Source organism: Cryptotermes secundus, unplaced genomic scaffold (assembly GCF_002891405.2).
Source record: "Cryptotermes secundus unplaced genomic scaffold, Csec_1.0 scaffold57, whole genome shotgun sequence".
NCBI lineage: Eukaryota > Metazoa > Arthropoda > Insecta > Blattodea > Kalotermitidae > Cryptotermes > Cryptotermes secundus.
In genome coordinates this window covers 233,026-258,207 of record NW_019725840.1, presented here as the reverse complement: position 1 = coordinate 258,207, position 25,182 = coordinate 233,026, and the positions used below count along the sequence as shown (strand labels likewise).

Here is a 25,182-nt window from a genome sequence, read left to right as displayed (position 1 = left end):
TGACGCAATTGAACTGATTCTACTCGCGCATGCCCACATTCCTTTGGTAAAAAATTATACTTATTTTCGTCTGATACAATCATACCCTATGCGCCATCTTGCAGACTTGCCTTAGTACATAGTGGGTTGGGTTTGTACAGAGTTATATGGTTCAAAGTTGAGGAAGCGTTTAGAATATCTTTGTAGTTGTTGTTTATTAAGTTTGTGTGTGTGAGTGTGAACATTCCTTCAGACTCAGAAACATGATAATATCAATAAATAAAATGGGATCTGTACTACAGTGTTTTTTGTTAAGTGTGTTATTTTTAGGATTTACAAACATCTTTTCTACTGTAGCGGGTAAGCATTAATAATGTTCTGACAAATTGTTCATTATCTGCCCTACACCGGAATTTAGGGAAAGTGTTGATGCTTAACTTAACTTGCCCTAGTTTTAACTTTATTTTCCCACCACTTTTTTTGTCTTTGATAATAAGTGATACTGTGTTAGGACATTAGTTATAGCCTTTTCTGTAAGGTCACTCTGAGTTGGCCCATCTAACGTCATAATTCATCTGTGACCACTGTTGCAAGGAGGACTGAATTACAGTGACGTAAAATGGTATTTTTTTAAGAAGTCGGTATGGTTAATTAATGTTATTTCGGTGATGGTTCATGATAGTGACATATATTTGTGTACAGAGAGCATATGTTTTTCTCAGTAGTTCCATTATGTTAATTATTTTTAGTTGGTCTAAACTGATAACTGCATATAAACTGTCAAGGACATAGCTGCCGTATATTTTGCACTGATTTAATTAAGTATAAAGGGAATTATGTTGTATAACATATCATTCAGAGATTGGCACTTTGAAATGCAGAAATCATTAATTGCATGTAGTTACTTATGAAAGTTGTAACAGCTAGGTGTAGTCTGCAGAAAACATGCATACATACATACATACATACATTACATTCTGTAGATCCAAAGTAAGTCAGAATGACTGTAAGATGTGGAACAGGTCATACAAATACAATACAACTGAGACACAGTTGACTGTTCCTTAAAAATTAAATCGAATTAGTATGACTGATATCGCTGTGGTATAAAATGTAGACTGTAACTCGTATTATCGTTTTGGTATAAAATGAAATTGTGTTTAGGATCAGCATTTGTCACCTGGACATATGTGATGCTCGTTGAGTTAAGTATCAAACGTAGATTTTCATAATGTTGTATCTTAGCAACCTGTTGCTGTTAGAATTTATTACTTACCATCCATCATGGAACAGCATCAGGGTTTAAAATTATATGCTTTAAAATTCGTCAGTGCACTACATGTTTCGGCCTACTCGGATATTGTCAGGTGTAGTGAAATTGGGGGGAACTGGTGTGCCTGCTGCAATCAGTGTTTCCTTATTTACAGTGTTTTTAATTGAAGTCAGTCTAGTTCCTCCTCCTTTGCCACATGTATTGTCTTTTTTGGTATGCCTGTTGCTTATAAAGTGTGCAGTTGGTTCGTTAGTTACTTAGTTAATGTTCCCAGCGGTAGGAAATGGTAGTGATTTGTAGCAGTGGAATTAAAGCGGAAGATATGTTGATGTCTGGCAGTGATATATCTTTGTGAGACTATTGACAGTTCCAGTTTGGTTAAAGGAAGTTCTGTGAATATATCACAAACTCAGCTAGGCTGTGCATTTGATTTCCAATAGGGGCAGGATTTTTTTTCCACCACTGCATGCAGGCTCACCCTCCTGTCCAGTGGGTATTACAAGCTCTTTCTGGTGTGGGTTAAAGTAACTTTACCTCTAACCCCTCCCACCTATAACTTGATGTAATGGTTAGGAATGAAACTCAGCAGATCAAGGAATTCCCTGTTAAAAGTATAAAGGTAAAGTTGTCCCTCTGCTTAATTAATTAAGCACCACGCCATGAAAATGTGTTAGGGAGTGGAGGTATAGGTCTACCGTTCTTGACCTTGACACTGGATGGAAGTGAGTGGTCAGCTGCACTTCCTGGCTGCTTTACCCCCAGTACTCACTGGATAGGAGGCTGGATGGCTCCCAGAGCCAGTCTGGATGCTGTGGAGTGGGGAAAAATCTCTTACCCCTGGCAGGAATCAAACCCTGGCCATCCTTAAGGAGTATTATACTCGATATTGTATGTTACTGAGAAAAGTTGTCAGAAGAGCTAAAGGTATATATTATGAGGGAATAATAATGGCTGCATCTAATAAATCCAACGAGTCCTGGAAAATCATAAAGAAAGAAAATGGTAGAGAGTCAAAGAAAAACATTCATATTCGGAATTGAGAGAAGGTAATGTAATAATCGATAGTAGGAACGAAGCTAAGGCATTTGACTCATATTTTTTTAGTTCAGTTAGCAAATTAGTTGGTCAGAGTTCTAATAATGTATATTTTTTACCACTTTCATGTGAGTACTCTACAGCTAAGATTTCTGATAAATTCGTTAAAAAATAAATCTTCTCATGGATATGGTGGGTTGTCAAATAAAATTATTAAAATATGTAGTGAACAGATAGTAAAACCACTTACTTATATTTATGATCTTTCTGTAAGTTCGGGCATATGGCCTGACTGACTGAAATATGCAAATATTATACCAAGTTTTAAGAAAGGTGATGTTACTGAAATTGCCAAATATAGACCAATATCTTTATTGACAAGTTTCTCTAAATTATTTGAAAACTTAGTGTTTAGCAGGTTTAAACAGCATTTATAAGAAATTATATCCTGGTTCCTGAGCAGTATGGCTTACGTAAGGATATACAATCCCATTTACCACTTCTACACTACATGTTTCGGCAGTATGCTGCCATCTTCAGGTGTATCGATGCGTCAACTATTTCACTGCTTGCCTTTATATGTCCATTTACAAATAATATTAAATTTGTGTACGTCCTTATATAATAATAAAGTTTATGTATTTAAAACATGTTAAAACCTATTATCTCATATGTCATATTTTAAATTTGTGTGTATTATTGATCATCCACGTGGGAGTCGTTCTTCTTATGTTTCTAATGTTGTCTGTATATTATGTCTTATGATGTGTTCTACTCTTGTGGCTGCGTGCGTTGTATCGTTTGATCCAACGATGTGTCATCAGTGAGATTATCTTCAATCCATAGAGGCATGTTATATTCATCCATTATGGTTTATAATAATCTTCCTGAAAATATACAAAGGATGAGTGATAATGTGAAGATTTTCAAACACACACTGAAAAGCTTCCTCACAACAAATGCTTTTTATTCAATAGATGAATATATTTCTGCTAAGCATGTATAATATTTAATAACTATATTCCTTGTAATTTTGTTTATGAATGACAATGTAAATTATTTATTTCGTGCTTTCGGTTGTGTGTGTTTGTTTGCTGTTGACATGATTGTACTTCTGCAATCAAGTCTTATTTTGACGAGTTCAGTATCTGGTCCAATTCGGACAACGGATCAGTGAATTTATGAATTATATATGTATGTATGTATCCTGCGCGTAACCTGTTGCTATACTAACTGCTCCCCAAGAAAGTGCTTATTATGGATTTAAAGGTTCATTGCTGACCTCACCAAAGCCCAACTCTATAGTGTACTTTAAACCAGTTAAAAGCAGTTTAGTCCAGTGAACTAGAGTGAGCTGGTCATGATACTGTATACTGTTGCTGTTCACTTCAGATTTCCAAAGTAAAGATAGTTGTTTATGATATTATATTTAAGCATCCTGTTGCACTTTATATGATATATGATATAACTCCATCCTAAGTGCAAACTATATTTATAGGCCTTTCGTTTTGTTCTTCTTTATACACTGGTGTATACACTCACGTATCTGTTACACTGCACTTGTTTATAACATTTAAAATTTAAAAACATAGGTCTTCCTGATTAGCACTTATAAAATCTTCGGTTCTAATTTGAAATCCTTTAAAAAATTTTTTTCTTCTCTAAGTTTTAAATTGTAAAAATGTCAGGGTTACTCACCCTATGTCTGTAGTGCTGCAGCGGCTTCTTCTTGTTTCTAGTATTGTAGGTGTTATTCTGTGTAGTCTTCTTGTGTGTGTGCCGCTATAAATGTTATAAATAAGTGCAGTGTAACAGATACGTGAGTGTATACACCTGTTGATGGCCGTTTGGGGCCAAAACATGCAGTGTATAAAGAAGAACAAAACGAAAGACCTATGAATATAGTTTGCACTTAGGACGGAGTTATATCATATAAAGATAGCTGTGTTTGAAGGTGTAATAAATAATTACATATTATTTTGTATGGTTTTAAAACTGTACTTCATGCTGTGAGGGAGACATGGTGATTGAAAGTGCTGAGGAGAATATTTGGACATTATTAGAAAAGGATAAAAATGCAGAATGATCCATAGATTGCACCTTGTACTGCTGGGGTGTTTGGTTCAGAGAGGCTGAGGTGGTTTGCACTTCTTGTATAGGTTCTTTTCTGATTAAGAGTGTGCTTGGAGCAGAAGGTCACAGAAGAAGGGAAAATATTTCTGGGTCTTAGGTAAATAGATTTTGAGGGCGTTAACCGGATTTAACTGGCTGAAGATAGAATTCTTGTCAGTGAAGTAAGGATGAACTTTGGCAAAGTTTTGGAACCTACATTCTTGGCATCATGTCGTACTTCTCTACTTATGTCATGTCATCTCAACCCAAAGCTCTGTGCATTATTTTGCCTGTTGTACTTTTGTGCGCTGGAGCTGTTGCCATAACATGGAAATATTCTTCTGGCCTCATTGGTGGATAATTCATAGTGGTATTTCCTGTCAGCCAATGTAGGTCTTTTTTATATACTTAGGTAGAAATATAAATGTGAAATATTTTATGCACATTTGTATTAAACCTGTAATTGTTTGACCTCATGGATTTGCCAAATTAAATAGTAGCAAGAAACGTGTGATTCTTTCTAGCGCATCTGTTATTACATAGTGTGCTGAATTTGTAAATTAAACAAACCATAGATTAAGAATTCAGTACTCACACTGCCCCATCAGCTTTTCTCATTTTCTTATTTAGAAGTACCTTGTTATCATAATTTTTGCCGCATTACATTAAACCTTATTTTTCTCTTATTATAAACTCTCTATGTACTCTATAGTTTTTTTTATGTTGTTATGGATATAATACCTTTCATATCATTTTCGGCATTGTTGTATAAGTCTGGCATTTGTTCCGGATGTTACAGTAATTTTCACCCAAGACTTTTGATTCAGAGCTCAAAAGAGGGTCATTTTTTAAAATAATATTGAATACAAGGTATATTTTGTACATGTGTAGATGCAATGTGAAACTGTGTGACTGTTCTGAAGGGTAAAAGGCACATACACTGTCTTGTGACTGTTTTTTTAACAGAGCTTAGAATAACCTGGTTGGTAGGTAGGTGTCCTTGGCATCTAAAAATTGTTTAATGCCAAGTGTTATGTCTTAGAGATGAAAAATTTGTTGGGACTGTAAATTACTAGATCGTAATATGTAACTTGTGAAACCCATTCCTATTACTAGGTGGCTGCTTTTATTTGTAACAGTTTATTGTATGTTAGAAAAACTTTGATGTTACTCTCCATGATGGGACAGTACATTATGGATCTAAAAGTTCATACCTCGACAGTTGGCCTCAATTTGTGGTATACTGACTGTGTTAAGCATGGCTCATTGGTGACGAAATCAAGGAGGATGAGATGCATGGGACTTTAAGAATGCATAGGACATACTTACTTACTTATGCAGCTGAGCCCTTCTTAAGGAGAAGCCAAATCTGCAGCTACTCAAGAATTTCCCAGCATTTTATGGAACCTGAATGTTCATTACTGCGTTCAAAAGAGCCCTCCTGAGCCAGATCAATCCAATCCATACCATCCCATCCTATCTCACTAAGGTCCATTTTAGTATTGTCCACCCACCTACGCCTTCGTCTTCCCAGTGGTCTCTTTCCTTCTGGCTTTCCCACAAATATCCTATATGCATTCCTCTTCTTCCCCATTCGTGCCACATGCCCTGCCCACCTCATGCTCCTTGACATGATCATTCAAATTATACTTGGAGATGAGTACAAGTTATGAAGGACAGATGTACACAAAATTTTAATTAGAAAACCTGAAGGAAAGAGACCACATGGGAGACCGGGGATATGTAGAATAATATTAAAATTGATCTGAAATAGTGTGAGGATGTGCAGTGAATGCATTTTTCTCAGGCTAGGTTCCATTGACAAGCTTCTGTGAACGTGGTAATGAGTCTTTGAGTTGTGTAGGTCGTAGGGAATATGCGATTGTTAACTCCTGAAGAAGGAAGATGCTGCATGGAGTTGAGTAGTTCATGTTCAGCAGGGTGCAGTATACTTGTGGGGAAGATACAGTTTTGGAGGCATGTAATTTTAGGGCCATTAATTTATTGTAATGTTTACTGGGGAGGAATATGTACAGACAAATGCTTAGAATATCGCTTGTGAGACTCTTGGCAATGTCTTTCCTTTTATGAGGTTCTTCTGTCTGTGTTATATAGTTAATTTGCTGATCTACGAAGAAGTGTGTTGGGGGGGAGGGGGATACTATAAATATAATGTCTGGATTCATATGCTGCCTGTACCACATTTAAATGGAAGTTTCTTTCATAGTTGCCCAGTTAGAAGTATTAATATTCTTTGCTAAAGCATGTTCAAATTGATATAGTTTTGCTATCCCATATGGAATTAACTGCGTTTCAGCTTTGGTGCTGCTGACGTTAGGATTCATGATGACATGATTGTACATGATTTCTTTGCTGTTGAGGTTGTTGTTTTGTGTCTTTCCTTGCCTCTGTGATGCACATACTCAGTTTTGTCCTGCAAACGTAATTCCCTTAAACAGTTTTCTGTAAAGCTAGTTACAAGCACAGATTATGTACTGAAAGTCAGTCCTCATGGAGCTCCCTCAGAGTCACATTTGGGAGACCAAGCAGAATGGTCGAGATTAAAGTAAACATAAGACATGAATGGATCCAACATCCTCAAGTCTAATTGATCCACACAAAACAAAAGTATTGGCTTGCTTGGTGTTGGTACTAGTGACCCTTGTTCCCTGACTGCAAACAGTGAGGTAACACTACAGTTGTAAATCTGTTAGCATATTTGCTTTGGAATCCTTTTCCATTCCAAGTGGTATCTTTTATAGTGTTTCCTTGCCACCAGCGTTGGTTTTAAGGACAGTCATACGATTGATTTCTTATCCCTCTTTTTCCTCCTCTTGTGTGGCTCTTCATCTGTTCTTCTTGGCCTAATAAAAAGTAAAGGTTAAGTTGTCCCCCAACTTAATTAATTAAGCACTATGCCATGAACATGTGTGGGTGACTGGAGGTATAGATTCATAATTCTTGACCTTGGCAATAGATGCAGGTTAGTGGTTAGCTTCACACCCTAGCTGCTTTACTCCCTCGGGAAGTAGCCCTTTGTACCCATTATATAGGAGGCTGGGTGGGTCTGGATGCTGTGGAGAAGATACAGAAGATAAAGCAGATTGCTAATAATTGGCCTGTAAACTTTGTTAAGTGATCTTCAGATATGAACTCATAATTTCCTGGTGTTGTACTGTGGCATGTAAACCCATTGCTAGGCAGTGACTGAGAAAGAAGCACCTATACAACAGCCATTACTAAGTAATGGCTCTGCAGACACATTTCCACAGCAACGAGCGAGTGAGTGAGTTAGAGAGCTGCTGGGGTTCAGTTGTGAGCTGTTGCTATGAGAAGCTGGCAGCTGAGGCTGGGACAGTTCAGGAACCCAAAGGGAAGGGAACGTCCGCTGTTGGAAGCCACTACTAAGCAACGGCTAGTGAAGGCTGTAACAGACTGAGAAGACCTAGAGTGTCCAGTAGTGATTTGTGAAGTGTGTAGAACTGTGAGAGCATTATCGTTACTTGTAGTTACGGGTTGTAAGAGTTCCATAAATCTGATCACCACTCCAAACCCCTTCTGTAGTCACTCTATTAAGTGACAGTACTTTTGCAGATTTTCCCAAGTTGTAACTGTGACATTTTAAGAATTTCTTTTGTAACTGTAGTCACGTGATGATACCATTGGGTAGGTGAATTATGCAATGCAGCCTATACTTTCTCTAGAAGTAAATTGTCTACTTTGAATCTCAGCCAGGACACTAATCATCCTGACTGATTTTGTTCTTCTTCTTCTTTTTTGGGCAGTTTTCCTCAATCATGGGAAAGCGCTTTAAATCCATGACCATTTCTGTGCAGCTTTCCAATTTATTATTCGCTGTCATCCAGTCATTCAGTGCTATATAGTACTTACAGCAGTTGTTTTATGTAGGAAATGAACTTCTAATGGACATATTTTATCACCTTAACTATTCAGTACATTTTGGGGAAATTTAGTATTGGCAGTCAATTCTAAGTTGGCAGGTAAATTTCGTCCTTTTCCAAATTTATCCTTTATAAGACTTGCTTTATATGGAACTCTTAATGAGATAGTTTCTCAGCATGCAGCAGATTGTGCACATAAAAATTTATTTATAGTTTATTTAATGATGTGAGTAGCTTTGGCTATATAGCATCTATTAATAGGATTATTAGTGAATATTGAATTGGAAAGCAGCTGGAAGGAAGTGGTTGTGGCCTGATTTAAGGTACTGCTGTAGGGTTTGCAGGGTACTGAGAAAAACTATGAAAAACATCACTCAGGGCAACTAGTGTTCCAGATAGGATTCAAATTAAATTATCTCCCAGATACAAGTCAGAAGTGTTAACTGCTTGAACCAGCTTGATATATATATATGCATTTTATGCACGTATGCAGTATATCTATACTGTTTCAGTAAATGAAAATGCATTTGGGAACCTTGTATTCCAAGTAGAACCACTGGTATCTAAGCTTATCTGAGATGTAAGATTAATGCCATTCAGTTTTGCTTTGAAGTTAAACCTTGAGAAGTACTTCCCTCTAACTGAGTAGGTGCAGGACAGTTCTCGTTGTGACATATTGTACTGTACTGCTGCTCGAAATAACTTTTAGTAAGTTTCATAGAAGGATGTGCTGCACGCGAGACTGTGAAACCATTTGATACCAATTATAAAAGGCTAATCCAGTTGCTTGTTCCCTGCAGCCAGTCTATAATTACATAGAAGGCTGGTTCTCGATCCTGGTTGCAGATTTGGGTTTAGAAAGTAATTGATTGTGTTTTGAAAACATGATGAAATCTTGCCTGGAGCAAACAAACTGACATAAAGATCATATATGGTTGCTAGTATGGAGACAGTAACTGTTCTGAAACCCTATAAAGTTTACAATATTGTATCTGCCTTGTTTTAAAGGGGTAATGTGTTCAAGTAAATGACAGTAGGATTGCTCTGAGGGCATCAAATTGAAGTTTGCTCAAGTGATAACACTTTTGACTTTTATTCAGGAAGTGAGTGGTTTGAATGTCAACCAGGATACCAGCTGTACCCTCTGAGGTTTTTCATGGTTTTTCTCAGTCCCAAAAGGCAGCTGTCCGATATTACCTCAAAATAGGCCATTACCACTGTCTTGTAAATCCTTGCCAATTCATTATTGATGAAACACCCCAGTATTGAACACTATAATCTGAGTTACTGTCAGGGTATACCAATGGTTCATTGGTATGTACTTCATATTTACTGCATTAGAAGATTTTACTATGGAGGCCAAATATGGATGGGGTAATATTAAGGCAAGTCCAAGAGATATAAGTCATGAAAAAGTTAACTGAATGCAGCAGGATAGGGCTCATTGGTGTAAGGGCTTTAGTGAACCTTCAGGGTTCATAACAACAAACTGACCATTGTGATCAAGTGTTTAGCACTCCTGTTCTGTACTCAGGATGTCCCAGGTTTTTAACTCAGTCGAGCAGCGGTTCCCAAACTAGGCTGCTTGAGGCCATGAGAAATAAATAACTTTTTAATGCTGTATTCATTTCTTTTAGCTGCGCTTAATTATCTCTTCTTTAAGCACCCATCATAATTGTTAATCCAGTTGCTGTAAAAAAAGTAGTGCTGTCAAATTTTAGCATTTATTGGCATTATCACCAGATAAAGAATGCTGTGCAGGATTTCATATTCAAAATTTTATTATTTTTTTTCGTGCAATTTTGGTACAGAACTAATTACAGATTAGTTTTTCATGGGCAGTAATATAAATACATTTATTTCACTGGTAAAGGGGGGTACGGTGCATGCAGGTTTGATGAAAGCCACTTGTTCGCTTGAGTGTCGACTAGTAAAGCAAGAGGCTTGGAGTTGTTAATAATAAAATTAACAGGATGCAGGTGTCCCACATTGGAGGAAAAATAAACACATTTCACACCAAGCAGCTTGTTACTGTGTTCTTTTCTTTCCTTTGATGTTAAAGCAGACCTATCTTAAGTTAAACAATAATGTGATTTATCGTACTTGTTTAAAGGAATGAATTGTTAAGAACTACACCATTTTTCTGCCCTTGTGTCATGTACATATGCTTCCATCTGCTGCCATCTCAAATTTATTAACCTTTCAAGCAACGCATGTTGCAGTGTAAATGGTTTCATAAGTGACTCATTGCTGTTTAACTCTGATGTTAAGTAGAAATTGTAAGTAACTGTTAATGTTGTTTAGTTTAAAATCAGCTGTTACAGTAGTTCAGATGAAACTTACACAGTTCAGAGATTAAGAGATTCCAATTTAATGACTTCAGGAATTGAATTCAAATTATAATAGGTCTTGTGAGCAGCAGCACCAAAAAAGAAGTACAGTTACTTGTATTCATGTAACAGGCTATGGAGGCCTGTAGCCTTACGTGATGTCCAGCTGCTCTTTACTCCCAGGAAGATTCCTGGTACTCGTTTCTTTTAGAGGCTGAGTTGATCCCAGGGCCGTAGTGTGGCTGGAAGGATTAGGTCAATTGAAATTATCAGGAACTGAACCTGTGACCTTCCCACTTGTAGCATAGTGCCTCAACCAACTACACTGCCACATGTCTCGAGAACCAAGTACTTTATTTATTTATTTATTTATTTACGGTTTATTTAACTCTGTCGGTAGCTTGCACTGTATTGTAGCATCAAATGATAATGAATGCTTTATGGAGCCAGGTGATCACCAAGACGCCTCTGTGGTGTAGGATTGTTGAAAGTGTGAAAGAGGGGGATGCATAGTAAATCACAGAAGGTCACGGTGCAAAGGCTGGTCTAGGCCTACCCCTTATCCATTCATTTGTTCGTACATTCATATGTAGCCTAATTTGAAGTACTAGCCTGATATTTGCCTGGAGGGACCGAGGAAAACCATGAAAACTCTGGTAGATAAGATATCTGGTGTTAGAACTGAAATTAAACTTGAGATTTCCCAAGTACGAAACAGGAGTTCTGACCACTTGAATATGACATTCCAAGACACTACTGATGTTGCGATGTTCTCAACCTCTTTCAATTTTAGGAACTTGAGTCTGATGTCTTGGGTCATGCCCTCTACTAAATTTACAGCACGCCAAGAGGTTGACCTGCTTCCTCAAAGAAAAAATGTTATATCTACCCTTGCCATTCCATAAATTAGTGGGGTCCTGGAGTGTTTCGTCTGGGACCTATCCTTCACCAGCAGCTGGTGTAATCTGATCTGCGTGAGGGTTCATGTCTCGGGACATTGGTCTGAAAGTTTAGTTTTTAGAGAGGTTTTAAGAAACAGAGGGAAGTTGAAGGGTGCATTTTGTCTGGGTTGGGGCTATGAGAAGGCTGGCCAGGCTTAAGTCCACCAGCGCTTGTATGTAATATACACTAAGAATCAATAAAACCTCTATTATCTGTAGTGAGTATTTGCTCTTTGTGGTTGGAATACCCGCTCCAGCAGCCAACTGACCATCACCATCGCTGAATTATTACGCTACCGCTCGGCCAACATAATTCAGTCGACCCGCCATCATCTTGGGTCACGACACTGATTTACTTCCTTTGAAACTGTTTTTGTGATAGACTCGTAAAGACATGCACAACAGCTATGCGCTACTTGATATTCATGTTGTTCCACACATTGTAATTTGTTACAATTAATATGCTGTTGGACATTATCCATGATCTTGTCTGTTCTTAAAAATCCGTCCTGTTTCTTAAAAAAAAAACATTTCGGGGACTGGATTCTGTCCCCATCTTCAGGTAAAACCTACTCAGTTGGGTCCAATAGACAGAGCTAGCCCCTATCTCTGGAGATAAAAGAAACATGGCGGTTTTTTAAGAACAGACAAGATGATGGATAATGTCCAACAACATATTAATTGTAACAATTTACCATCGTCATAAACTTTTAGATGTTATTTACCTTGTAATTTGTTTAAAATTGAATGTATTGTAACCAGGCAGGTTGGCACAATTGTAATGCCAGCTGTTCTGAGTTTTTTCATATGGGAATGGGGTAATATTCTTTAGTGCCTCCAAGTAAATGCTAGGATAGTGCCTTGATTATGTCATGGCCACTTCCTTGCAATTTTTCATTTGCTGTTCACCCTATAGTTTGAAACTATATTTTCTAGCTACTGACTGTGTTGTAAAATAGCCCACAAGAAAAAAATGTGCTGTAAGGGTTTCGGGTAATGTGTCATTTTTAATTAATGAATGTTCACCAGTTTTGAGATGTGGAGAAATATAAACTTTCTAAAAAATATCGTAGTAAGTTATTTAACTGTGGAAGCGGCCTCCGTAGTCTAGGGGTAACGTTCCCACATCATGGCTCAAGGTACGCAGGTTCAAACCCAGAGGAGGTCGCGGAATTTTTAAGGGCAGAAAAATTCAGGGAACAAGTCCTCCAGGAGGGACTTTAAGCCATGGGTCCCGTGTCGTAGATTTACGGCACGTAAAAGATCCTCATGTCTCTAGGAGACCTCTGAGCAAAATTAGGCAAAAAGTTTCCTGCCCAAGTAGTTTCCAGTGTCTCTGGTAGATGGGGAAGTTATCGAGTACCAATGCTAGTAGAGGGCTGACCTCGCTGGCAGAAAGGGGAGAGTTATCGGGTACCGCTGCCAGTAGAGGGCCGACCTCGCTGGCAGAAAGGGGAGATAGCAGGCACCAGTATCAGTAGGGTATGGCGGCAGTAGAAATTAAAGGGGGACCTACAATAGACTATTAGTCGTGGTGCATGGGGAAACCCACCCCCTCTATACTGAATAACTGAATATTTAACTGTGGACATAACAGTATTAATTTCTGTGATGGTAAATAATGCTGTTCTGAAGAGCAATGTCTTCTGGGATATAACGCTGTGTACTCTGTTGGAAATCAACCAACGTTTCAGAAGAACATACTGCCTCCGTCTTCAGGGTCGAAGAACCACCTACTTTCATGCTGGTTTCTTACTTCGCAGATTCTTTGACCCTGAAGATGGAGGCAGTATGTTCCCTTGAAACTTCAGTTGCCACCAGTGTGAGAACCTCAAATTCTGCACAGTGCTGTTTGGTGCAAAATATGTAGCTGGAAAAGTTCAGTAGTTTTGGCTTTATATTTTTGAAGTGTTTTGTTTTTAGTTCTTTTAATACATCACCAAACAGTTTGACTCAATTGGTAATGTTACTGGTTTTTTATTGGGAGGTGCCAAAACACCAGGATGCATTATGGCACATCAATACTAGGTGATAACCACATCCTTTCAAGTTGATTAGTAGTGATGGTTCAGTCAGTTGATGCTGTACAGTCTGACAGCATTGTTCAATAAAGTAAGTAAATAAATGCATTTTAATACAGTCTCATTCCTTTAATGGTGCATCCAGATGTGTTTCAATGTTTGTCTCATGAATTTCATTTCGGCATCTGTAATTCTGGGTTTGTTTTGCTTTGCTCCTCCCCCCCAGCTTTGACTCTCATAAAAGTGTTAGTAGAACTATGGTAATATAAATTTTTATTCTGATATGTCTGAGGAATTGTGATGGCGTGGAAATCATGTTGATGAACGTTTAAAACTTCAGAAATGTATCCATATTCAGGATTATTGGGAAATTCAGGACTGTGGAGAACTCTGAACTGTTTAACCAGAATCATCTGATCATATTATTACTGACCAGAAGCATCCTCAGCCTTTGTTCCTCTCTTAATGTCAGAGACCAAGTTTCACACCCATATAGAACCAGAGTGCATCCTGTTGTGTTTATTATACAGAAATCTTTATTAGAATCCATCGCAATACAACAACACAATGGTCAAGGTTAATTGAGCTTGCAATCAGTCTTCCCACCAGAATCCACATACATACATACATACATGTAAAATCAGGCACTGGTCAAACAGTAAATATTAAATAATACTGCACTAATAACATGGGCTTCCAATTAGTTAACCCTTCCATATGTGTACAAGGCAAGAATAATACCACTATATGTCCGCTGGAATATGACAATACGATTGCAACAACAGACCTCATAATATGAAATATTGCATGAATAGTTTTTAACCATATTTTTAATTGTATAACTTTCGTTTTTATAATTTTATTGTATTTATATACTTTGTATTATAGTGTAACATATTTCTCAAGTATCCATCACTGTTGTACCATCATATTGAAATGCAGTTCAGTAGTTTGCGAGTGTAATAACTATGTATTTGCCAAACGATGACTTTAAAAGCCGAAACATGTAGCTAAGGTAATATTGACCTCGACTGTCTTGTTGTGTTGCAACGGATTCTAATAGAGATTTTTGAACAAAGTGAAGGTTTTGCACAATTATAATGTTAAAAATGACTTTCTTTGACCTTATTATCAAAGTATCTGTCAATAATCTACTTTGATAATAAGGATGATGCCTCAATGCAGCGGGATGCTAAAATATAATATTACTTTCTTTAAGACTTGACACTGTAGTTTGATAGGTAAGCGCCAGTATTTTGGAGGAACCCCCTTTCTCCATCTTCATGGTATAATAAATGAAGCTTGTTCTACCATGAAGATGGAAGCAGCATGTTTCTCTGAAATGTTGATATCTATCTACCAAACTCAATGGTATCACATCTCCAGTTATGGCTGCGAGAAGCTCAGTTTATGTACAGTTGTCTTATTTTCCTGCAGCGAACTCCATCTCAGTGAACTATGATGCTGATTCAACAAGGTACAAGTCCATAATCTTCAAGACGCCGCTGGAAATACAATGTAACACCAATGAAAGTGATATACGGATGGAATGGTACAAAAATGGTGTAAATATTACAGCCCTGAAGGATAACAGAATCAACATACAGAATAACAGACTTGTCATACTGGACCCGCAGGACGAAGATGTGGGCAATTATACTTGTAAAGCAGTATCCACTAAAATAAATGAAACAATTGGAAAGAGAGATATTGAAGTAATTGGTAAGTGGAACGGATTTTTCAGTTTGCATGAAGTTCGGTCTTTTATTATAGTTTCAAATCTTTTGACCCACCCTTAATAATTTTTTATAAGATGGAGAGCTGACAGATTTTAATTTGGTTTCTGAAATGCAAATTTAACAAAAAAAAATCTTTGAGAGAGTGTCATTTTCACATAGTGATGCACGTTGTTAAATCATTGTTAGATATTTGCCAGATTCTATTTTCGACATACCATGAGAATCATGCTGGCCATACTGGAGATCCCATTCAACATGGAAGAGTTTACTTCCATAGTATTGTCTGTCTAAGGTATGACGTACGCTCAGAAATGTACTGTAGCTTTTTACTTGCTGTGAAATTTTGAGATAAAAATCATTCAGGTTTGTATTAAGTAAGAGCAACACATAAATGATTGAGGAATGAACTTGTAAGTTGGCACGTAGTTCCAAATCTGTGTGAGGGTCTAGTGCTCGTTTATATTCAGATAGCCTTGATTTCCTAGTACCCGTGTGTCTGTTTGCAGTGAAGCTTCACGTAGGAATGCAGAAGGATGTTACTGTGGTGGAAGGAGAGAAGCTGAAACTGGAGTGTGTAGTGCTTGGCAAACCGTCTCCAGAAGTTTCTTGGACATTTGGCAAGTATCCATTCATTCATCTCAAACCGACAGTATGGCTCCGTGCCACCGTGTAAATTTAGCTTACATGTGGTTTAAACTGCTGAAATCAAAATGCTATAAATATTTGACACTTGCAGTAAATAATTTTTCGTTGTGAAACATTTAACTATAACCATGGCTTAGTGAGAAGAGTGGGTGGGCTGTGGACTGGATAATTGGAGAATCACTTTTGATTCCTGGCAGAAACAGACATTTTTCTTGATTACACTGCATCCATACTGTCTCGGACCCAACCAGCCTTTTAACTAATGGCTACTTGGAGCTCTCTCCCCATGGATACAGCAACTGGGGCAGCATGAAGCTTAATACCTCCATTTACTGTCGAAGGTTAAGAAAGACTGGAGCTGTACCTCCACTCTGTCATATGTCTTCGTGGCCTACTTTGTTATTCAAACACTGGCAGTCACTTCGCATATATTCGTAACTACTTGTTAACATATTGTAATGGATTTGATCAACGCATTGCCAGACAGCAGCTCCGTAAACATGGTCCAATAGATAAAACTCTGTTTTCTGTGTGGTCTGTGCAGAGCCTATATAATGAGCATCTGTTGTAGCTTAGATTACTTCAGCCAAGAGAATGGGAATACAGTGGCACACAGCAGTTCAGTTGAAGTTGAAGAGAAATCAGAAGTCGGCCTCTGAAGACTTAGTATGTGATTAGAAGATTCAGTCACAGTGAGACTGTTTTAGTTCCATTACCAGGAGATGGCTAGTGAAGACTGAGAATCCTAATGCGTGTGTAACAGTGAACTGAAAATTGTATGCATCAGCGATAGTGCTGTCTTGGCTGCACTTAAGAGTGATTGTAAAGGAAAATGTTAATAAACCCAGTCATCTGCTCTAGAACCTGTTATATTCATCGCGTGTACTCCCTGCATGTGACAGTATGTAACAACAGAGCAGCAAGCATACATACATTGAAGCTGATGAGACTGATATCATGTGATGTCCAGGCTGTGATGAAGAAGGAAAGGCAATAAGAGTTGTCTTTGTTCTGGAGAATTGTAGTAAGAATTTTATCAGGACAAGTAGTGAAATTATTTTTCCTCAAAAATTTCCAGTCTGAGATCAGGGAAGGGATTCATCTGATAGTGAGAAATCTGTGATAAGAATTGATAAGGTAAATTAAGTAAAAAAAAGTTATGTAACGTGTCTCATACAGGAGCGTTGCTTTTTGTCTCACAAAACATGTGACGAGATGGAATTTGGACTCTCAGTACTTGAGATGTTAGCCACTTCTCTAGCATTTTCTTCAGATGTAAGATAACGCATAACAGCAAGTTGGGAAGAAGTGGGATTGTTGATGTTTCAGCAGACTTCAGTGTTGATACAGACTGTAATGCCTTCAGTGTTAATCTGAAAAAATGGCTGTCTACACCTAGTCATGATTGCGCGTTCTACAAATGAATGATGAATTCTCTTAACACACCTACTGGTAACTGAACAGTTAAGCACACAGACCCAGAAGACATATTCTACTACTAAAATTATACTTTTTTTTAGGAACTTTCCTCATGAAAGGTTGTCTGCTTCTCATTAATAGCCTCCACTCCCGAGCTGGAGGTTTTGACCCAACGTTAAATGATATGCATGACATCTTCCATTTCACCATATATGGGACCCTGGTCTTTTCTACTTGCTTGCCTACAACCCATCAGTTTCCACACACCTAATCTCTGCCATACCATTTCATTATTGGTTTTCTGTGCAGTGTCCAATATATCTTTCTCTTCCACACTCTTTTTGATTCTCACAGTACATAATTGAGAACATACATACAGTATTATTGATAGCCTATGAAGATTACATGCATTTATCTGAGGCAGCATTCATAGCCCAAGTGTGTAATTGAGTTGATGCTAAGAGATTATTTCTGTCGAATATTCACACTCTGGAGGTAACTGGTTTGAATTTCCGCTGGCACTGATCATCATGTAGCATCTTCTTTTTTATATTTTCACCCACCTCTGTAAAATGTACTGTAACCTCTTAAGACCCAGCAGAATAACAGTTGCCACACCGTAAAGTTGGCATCTTCTTTGGTGTAGCATATTGCAAAGAAGTATAATTAGAAATATGAAAAATAAAATAAAATGCTTCTTAGTCAAGCATTCACTGCCGTCTCATATGCGGCACACACTAAAAGTTTTAAATTAAAATTCTACAATTTTAAAGCTCAGAATTTTTGAAGTTGTTTGTCTTTATTTAACACATCTGTTGCACAGCATGTTTGGACCTGTTTTTCCATCATCAGCTGCATTAGAATTGTTGGAGAAATTGCTGCACTTTTGTACACTGTCGCAGCTCGTGTCAATACATCTTCCTAATTTTATGAATTAATTTTAAAATTGTGTTTCCTACAAGTATCATGTTTTTGGACATTATCCATCGTCTTGTCTATTTTTTAAAGAAACGTCCTGTTTCTTTTTTGAAACACAGTGTTTCGGAGACTGAATTCTGTCCCCGTTCTCAGGTAATAAAACCTACTGAGTTTGATCCAATAGATAGACCTAGCCCCTGTCTTCGGACCGAAGATAGTCACCACAATCAACTCTACCAATATTGATGTGAGCAGAATGGCTGGATGTCTGGAGTGAGAGCATACACCTTGAAGGAGATGTGGAGAGAATCAAAACATGGGAGTAGCTCCTGTGCTCTCAGCATATGTTACTTGTTCATAGAGTAGTGATTTATTAGCCCTGATATTGTGTGATTGGTCAGAAATTATAGCGCATCAGCATGTGAGTCAGAAGTGCTGAAATCTATTGTGGTCACCCATCTAGGTGTAGGTCACATCCAGTGTTGCTGTAATACATATGTGTGCCCCAAACTTCTTGTTGCCTGACACAAGTGATCTCCATGAAAACTGAATGTCGTAATTAACACTGAGATCTTCTTCTACCTCAGGTAATGAAACTTACTACAGAAGTCGTGACCGCGTAGTGCTTCAAGAACATAATGGTGTTCCCAATGCATTGTTTGTTATCAAGGAAGCAAAAATGGAGGACCGTGGATTGTATAGTTGCACTGCAACACTTGCTAATAATTCTACAGCTGTTGCAACTGCATATGTTAGAGTTAAGGGTGAGAATATTATTTGAAGGCTTTTATTTGTTTTCCATGTCAGTCCATATGATTGGATAATTCTACAGGACAGGTTATTGCTAGGTCCTTGACACAATTAACTGCATGACATTATCTGATTAATGAAATTAATAATATCATGCTGTGCTACAAAAATAGTAGCCACTTTATTATTAATTAATTAGAGCATTGAGGAGAATATTTGGACCAAAAGGAGATGAAGTGACAGGAGGTTGGGGAAAATGACATAATGAGGAGCTTATAATGATCAAATCAAGAAGGGTGAGATGGGTTGGGCATGTAGCATGAATGCAGAGAAGCGGAATGCATATAGGATACCGATGAGAAAGCCAGAAGGAAAGAACCACTGGGAAGACCAAGACATAGATGGGTTGACTGTATTAAAATGGATCTTATAGAGAGAGAATGGGATTGTATGGATTGGATTGATATGGCTCAGGATAGGGACCAGTGGATGGCTCTTGTCAACACAGTAATGAACCTTCGGGTTCCATAAAATGCTGGGAAGTTCTTGAGTAGCTACACAACTGCCAGCTCTTCCAGGAGTGAGTGAGACTTCTCCTGAATTTGTTCTTACACTTATCATTGTTAGGAGCAATACCTATGATGTCTTAAGGCAGTAGAAGTAACTTCATAATCTGGATTGAAGTAGATGTTATCTACCTCCATTTACAGCTCTGGTAGCACCCTCCATTTCACAGTCATAGTGTTGTTGGAATAATGAAAAGTAGGAGATTACAGTGGTTGTGACAAAGAATACTTTGCTGATAGAATCTCATGAAAAATGGACACTTCGAAGATTGAGCAGGAGAAGAAAGGGTAACATTAAAATAGATAGTAGAACAGTAGGTTCTTGTCTGGAAGGTTGCAGGGTTATGTCCATTAGTACATATACTCCCAATTATGTGTGCTAATGAAGAAGGAAAGAAGTGTTTACTGTATTATATAATTCCCTTAAAAGTAAGGACAAGATGTTGGTTTCACTAAATGTGGAAGGTTCACTTGATGGACACTCTTGATTGTACTGCATTTAGTATTGTTTGGCCTGTTACAGATAAGCTAGCTGCTCTTTGGCCTTTCCTTGGCATATGTGCTGAAGTGTTTGTCCTCTGTGGCATTATCTTGATTTATGAGAAGAAACGCAACAAGACAGAGTTGGAAGAAAGTGACACAGATAACAGTCCTGAAACGTAAGTGGCCGTTGTACCGTCAGTTATTGACATGTCAGAAGATTACAGATGAACTCTGTGTTGGGGTTTTACTGGGGATGTAATGTTAATTTACATCCTTACATTGAGCAGTGTACAGCATTATCTTGGGTAGCTGTTTTCAGTGACATAAACTCGTGCCACAAATGAGACGGTGTTACATTTATAATCAGTATTTCATAATGTAAGAGTTTGGTAGAGGGGGCACTGCACACAGTGAAGCAGAAAATTCATAATTTGAGAATGTTAAACAAATTGCCTAACTTTAATGTTATGGTAAGCCTCATGTGGGGGTTTTTGGATTTTCTCAATCATCTGGTATGCTAAAATCTAGAGAACACAACATTTTGGAAACTGGACCTGTTTCTGTCCTCAGGTGAGGAGACAACTGTTCTGTTGGGCCCCCTAGAAAGAGCTAACCTCAATCACTGGGCACAACCCATTGTGATAAAGCATGCATGGGCCTGAAACTGACCTCTGTTTCTGTCTTAGTTTCAGGTCTGTGCCTGCTTTATCACAGTTTTTATTGCATATTTTCCTGTTACCTCCCCTGACAAAGCCTTGTCTCAGGTATTTATATACCTGTACTTATACTGACATAGGCTGTCCAGTGATTGAGGTTATTTCTTTGTAAGGGACCAAACAGAGTAGGCATCTCCCTCACCTGAGGACGGAAACAGAGCCAGCTTCCGAAACGTTTTGTTCTCTGGTTTCTCGAATACCGGAGGATGAACAAAATCCAAAAACCCAATAATTCTGAGTCCATTTTTAACCAGATTTTAAAATGTTGACAAATTTATTGTAGAACTCCCTGTGAGAATCCATTTAGCAGTTCTCGAGTCGTTGCTTGCATTCAGATGGGTGCGTCGAGTGATTTTAATAGGTACTTCACAGGATGGCACATGTCTTAAATATAGAGTGTAGTAAGAGAGTGACTTCAAGGCCATTGATTCAGAATTGCTGCTGTTTACTGTAGCTGTTCACATTTGTCGCTCTTCTGTCTTCGTGTAGCAACATTAGGTAGCTAGGAAAGAAGCAGTGTGCTTCTTGTGGGTGCGATGAGGGAATGTGAGAGTTAATTATGTATAGGAAACACAGATTTTACTCTGCAACTCTTGTTCTAAACAGTTTTTATTCTGAAAATTAGTTGGACTTGAGGTACACATGTAGAACTGTATGTAATGTCTGTTATTTTTGTCTGGTTTTAACTTACACTGGAATTTGATGACAAATTTTAGTTAACTTCCTTATCGTCAAATTTCGTAGGATTTGACATTCTCAGAGCAGTAGTTATGAAGAGTTTTGTCATCTGGGATATAACACCATGTAGTATGTTGGAAGTCAACCAACAATTTGGAGGAACATGTTGCCTCCATCTTCAGGGTCAAAGAATAAGGTGAGCAAGAAACCAGCTCTCCTTGCCACCTGCTTTCATTCTGGTTGCTTGCTTTGGTTTTTCTTTCACCCTGGAGATGGACGTAACATGTTCCTCCAAATTGTTGGTTGACTTTCAATGAATTACACAGTTACGTCTCAGAAGATAGAGCTTATTGTTGAAAGTTGTTCAAAAAGTTGTTCCAAAATTGTTGCATGTTGGCAGGCAGAGGTATAGGTTGGGTGATGAAGGTACCACTTTGTTGCCAACATGCAAATATATGTATCAGTCCTTGATTGTCATTATAGTGATGGGTGGAAAACACTGTTGTCATTGCTTGTGGTCTTGTTCTGTTTTACAGGAAGAACACACCTGACCATGGCAAAGATTCCGTTAGACAGAGGAAGTGAATGCCAAGTGGCTGCTGTAAATTGGGGGGAAAAATAAAATAAACTGTTGGCTTCTTTGTTAATTTTTTAACTTGAAAAAAAGAAGAATGTTTTGATGATCACCAAGTTTTTAGTAAAAAATAGGGTAGCCATAAAAATGCATGTTTTGACACTAGATCATCTCCCTCCCCTCAGTATGCAGAAGAATGTGAGACAAAGAAATGCAGGGGTAAGACAGTCCTTTGTTTTGTATGAATGGACAACTGCATATTTATACTTCCAGATAACCCAACAAAGTGTGAGGATGATTTTCTGTTGGGGGAGGGAAATGTACCAGGTACTGTTGATAGTGCACCAATATAAACAATTCTTAAGCGTGGTTCTAATTGCATGAGATTTCCGGTTCTCACAGCAGCTAACTATGAAGGTTATTGACTTGCGTGTGATGATGTGTAGTAGACTCGCCAACATTTTGGAGGACCTTGCTGCCTCCATCTTCGAGGTAGAAGCCACTCTTCTGCCCTGAAAGCGAAAGCAGCAGCAGGGTCCTCCAGAATGTTGGTAATGGTCTGTCAGACTGTACATCGTGACATCGCAGAAGACGTTAACGTTCATAATCACTGATGACACGAGAACCTCAGATCTTAACATGGTTCTTGTTGAGAGTAATTGGTAGGAAGATACACCAAGACATTATATTCTCATTGTTTTAATTATAATATCCTCCCCCCTTTTTCTACAGGCAGAATATTACCTTCCCTTCTTCCCTCTCCTTCCCTCTGTCAATATTGTGACTGTGGTTTTGCTGTTGTTTCTTGTATGATTTGTGTGTGCACATAGGCATAAATAATCTCATTTGTTCTGCCAATAGACCTTGCAATGCTCTTATTGGTTGTGGTTCTGTTGTTGGTGCCTCACACATATCCATTTTGGCACATTTTCATATTGTAATTATGTAATATAGTCACTGTAGCATATGTGAGGGAGAGTTGTTGTAAATGAGAAAGCTAGAACACTGTTTGAATGTTTCAAAGGGTCAGGAGCTCGGTATAATTACTTATCTGTTCAAATGTTATTTCCAAAGCATCGCTAATTTGTGTTTGTATGGTTGTTGTTGGGGGTAAGCATTGCAGAACGCATGTGTGTAGACTGCTCACCATATCACTGTATTCTGATACCATGTAACTACACATTTAATTTTGTTAGACTATACATATGTGCTACCTCAGATATGTGGTTTGCATTCAACTTCATTTTTATTAGAAATTACATTTCTGTGGTTTGTGGAATTATAGCAGATTTTTAGTGTAAAATTCCTTAAAAATGCAGATGCATGGTATTAGTATTTGTATGAGCTGTGCACAGAAACCAGGACCCATATATGATTGATTTTCCCTAACATGACGCTTTTACACGTCCATTGCCAGCACAGTTTACTCACACACCATTTGAGAAATCAGTCAGAAGTTTTGGTCCAAGCCTTGTGACATGCTGAAAGCCAATTTTCAAAATGGAAGGACTGATTTCTGTGCCAACTACAAATTATTCTTTCAACCATTTATGTGTTGCCTAAATTTTGATTAAGGCAGAATTTTTATTTGATATTAAACATTTGTAATATAGAACTCAGTTTTTCTGTATAAAGCTGGGACTAACTATATTCTGTGTGTGTAAGACTTTCTGCCAATAGTGATATGACATTATCAACACACTTTCTGTATTGTGGGTCCAGTTAGTCATAACGACAAAACATAGCAGCATGAAACTTGTAGACCTGCATGTATTACAGCTTACTGCTAGGTAAGAAGGGTGTATGGACATAATATTGAAGTAGAGTGTGTTCTAACAAGAATAATGTGTGCAAATAATTAATTTGGAAGATAAGGCAGGTAAGGTAGTTACAAAGGCAAAGAGTTAGGTCGATGTAGAAGGTTGGGCTCCCGACAGAGCATGTATTAGGAAAGGTGGGTCCTTCAGCAGAAGCTTTAAACCTGAATGCATCCAGCTGTGAGAGACTCCATAGATTGAATACAGATTTTTCTTTTTTATTAATGAAAATTAAATTGCTGTTGTGCTTTTTAATGAGAATGTCCTGATTTAAATGAGTAGCCTGCAAAGAGTATGGTGAAGAAACTGAACAGTAGCCTTGAACACTGTTGATGCAGTTGACTCCAGTATATAACTCAGTGTGCGATGGGTTGGAATGTATGCTGAGTTTGAATACAGTATGTTTGTCTCTCAGCCTGCTGCATATATCTGGTCTGCCTAGGCAGAAGAGTCTACCCAGACAATCGAAACTGCAACTGCCAGCAGTATAGACAAGCCTATAGGTCAACAGATCAAAAGTGGTACATAACACAGGTCACAGCAGATGCTGGAAATGTTCCCTGTCATGCATTCCTGCCATATCCGTAAGAAGTTCACATTCATGCATTGTAGCTTCTTTTCAGAAACAGAGCATACTTGAACCCTTTGTCTCTTGTGCAAGGTGTCTGATGGATACCCCAGGGGTTTCATGATTGAAATGTTCTCCCTCTCTGAAAAGGAATCTGAACATGTGACTGTGAACTTTTATGGAGGTGCCAGGAACGGAATCATAAGTGAAGAAGCGTTTCTGGTGTCTGCTGTGATATGGGTGGGTTTCATAGTTCTGTGGGCTTGTTGATATTGCTGGCTGCTTGACAGAGTGGGAGTAGTTCAAGACCCTTCCATGTGGGCAGCTCAGTTATTTATGGTTAGAATGTTTCTATATTGTGGGATTGGTCAGGTATACATTATAGTTTCAGTCCTGCTTTAATAAGATTTTGTTCTGGTTCAGCCTCCAGGATTGGGGTTGTGTCAGTACTGTGACCCGATTTAGCTAGTAGGTGATGTTAAATTCCTAAGTAGCACAAGGACCTTCCTCTTTGCCAGCTTGTCCAGACCAACTCTTGACACCCCCAGAGTTTCTTGCCTAGTATGTGGTTATGGCTTTTTCCCTGGGGTAAAGAGGTTGGAGCATGATACTCAGTATTCACTTCCATCTGGTACTGAGGTTAGGTCAGTATGTGTTGAGCTTTGTAAATATCTTAATGGTGTGGTGATTTCAGGTCATGAGAACATAGCTGTTAT

The 25,182-nt window shown here is 38.2% G+C and overlaps 1 protein-coding gene across 2 annotated transcripts; it reads left to right on the top strand.

Moving 5' to 3' along the window:
* The first annotated feature begins 86 nt into the window (after positions 1 to 86).
* On the top strand, positions 87 to 24,627 carry LOC111863600 (neuroplastin). Of its 2 annotated transcripts, none has more exons than XM_023850067.2 (6): positions 87 to 339; positions 15,031 to 15,315; positions 15,839 to 15,949; positions 18,902 to 19,078; positions 20,154 to 20,289; positions 22,044 to 24,627. In XM_023850067.2, exons 1-6 carry the CDS (start codon positions 243 to 245, stop codon positions 22,090 to 22,092), a joined length of 855 nt encoding a protein of 284 aa, XP_023705835.1. In that variant the 5' UTR covers positions 87 to 242; the 3' UTR covers positions 22,093 to 24,627. The 2 variants fall into 2 exon arrangements, with proteins under 2 accessions (XP_023705835.1, XP_023705836.1); XM_023850068.2 differs by lacking the exon at positions 87 to 339 and adding an exon at positions 13,603 to 13,684.
* The last annotated feature ends 555 nt before the right edge of the window (positions 24,628 to 25,182 follow it).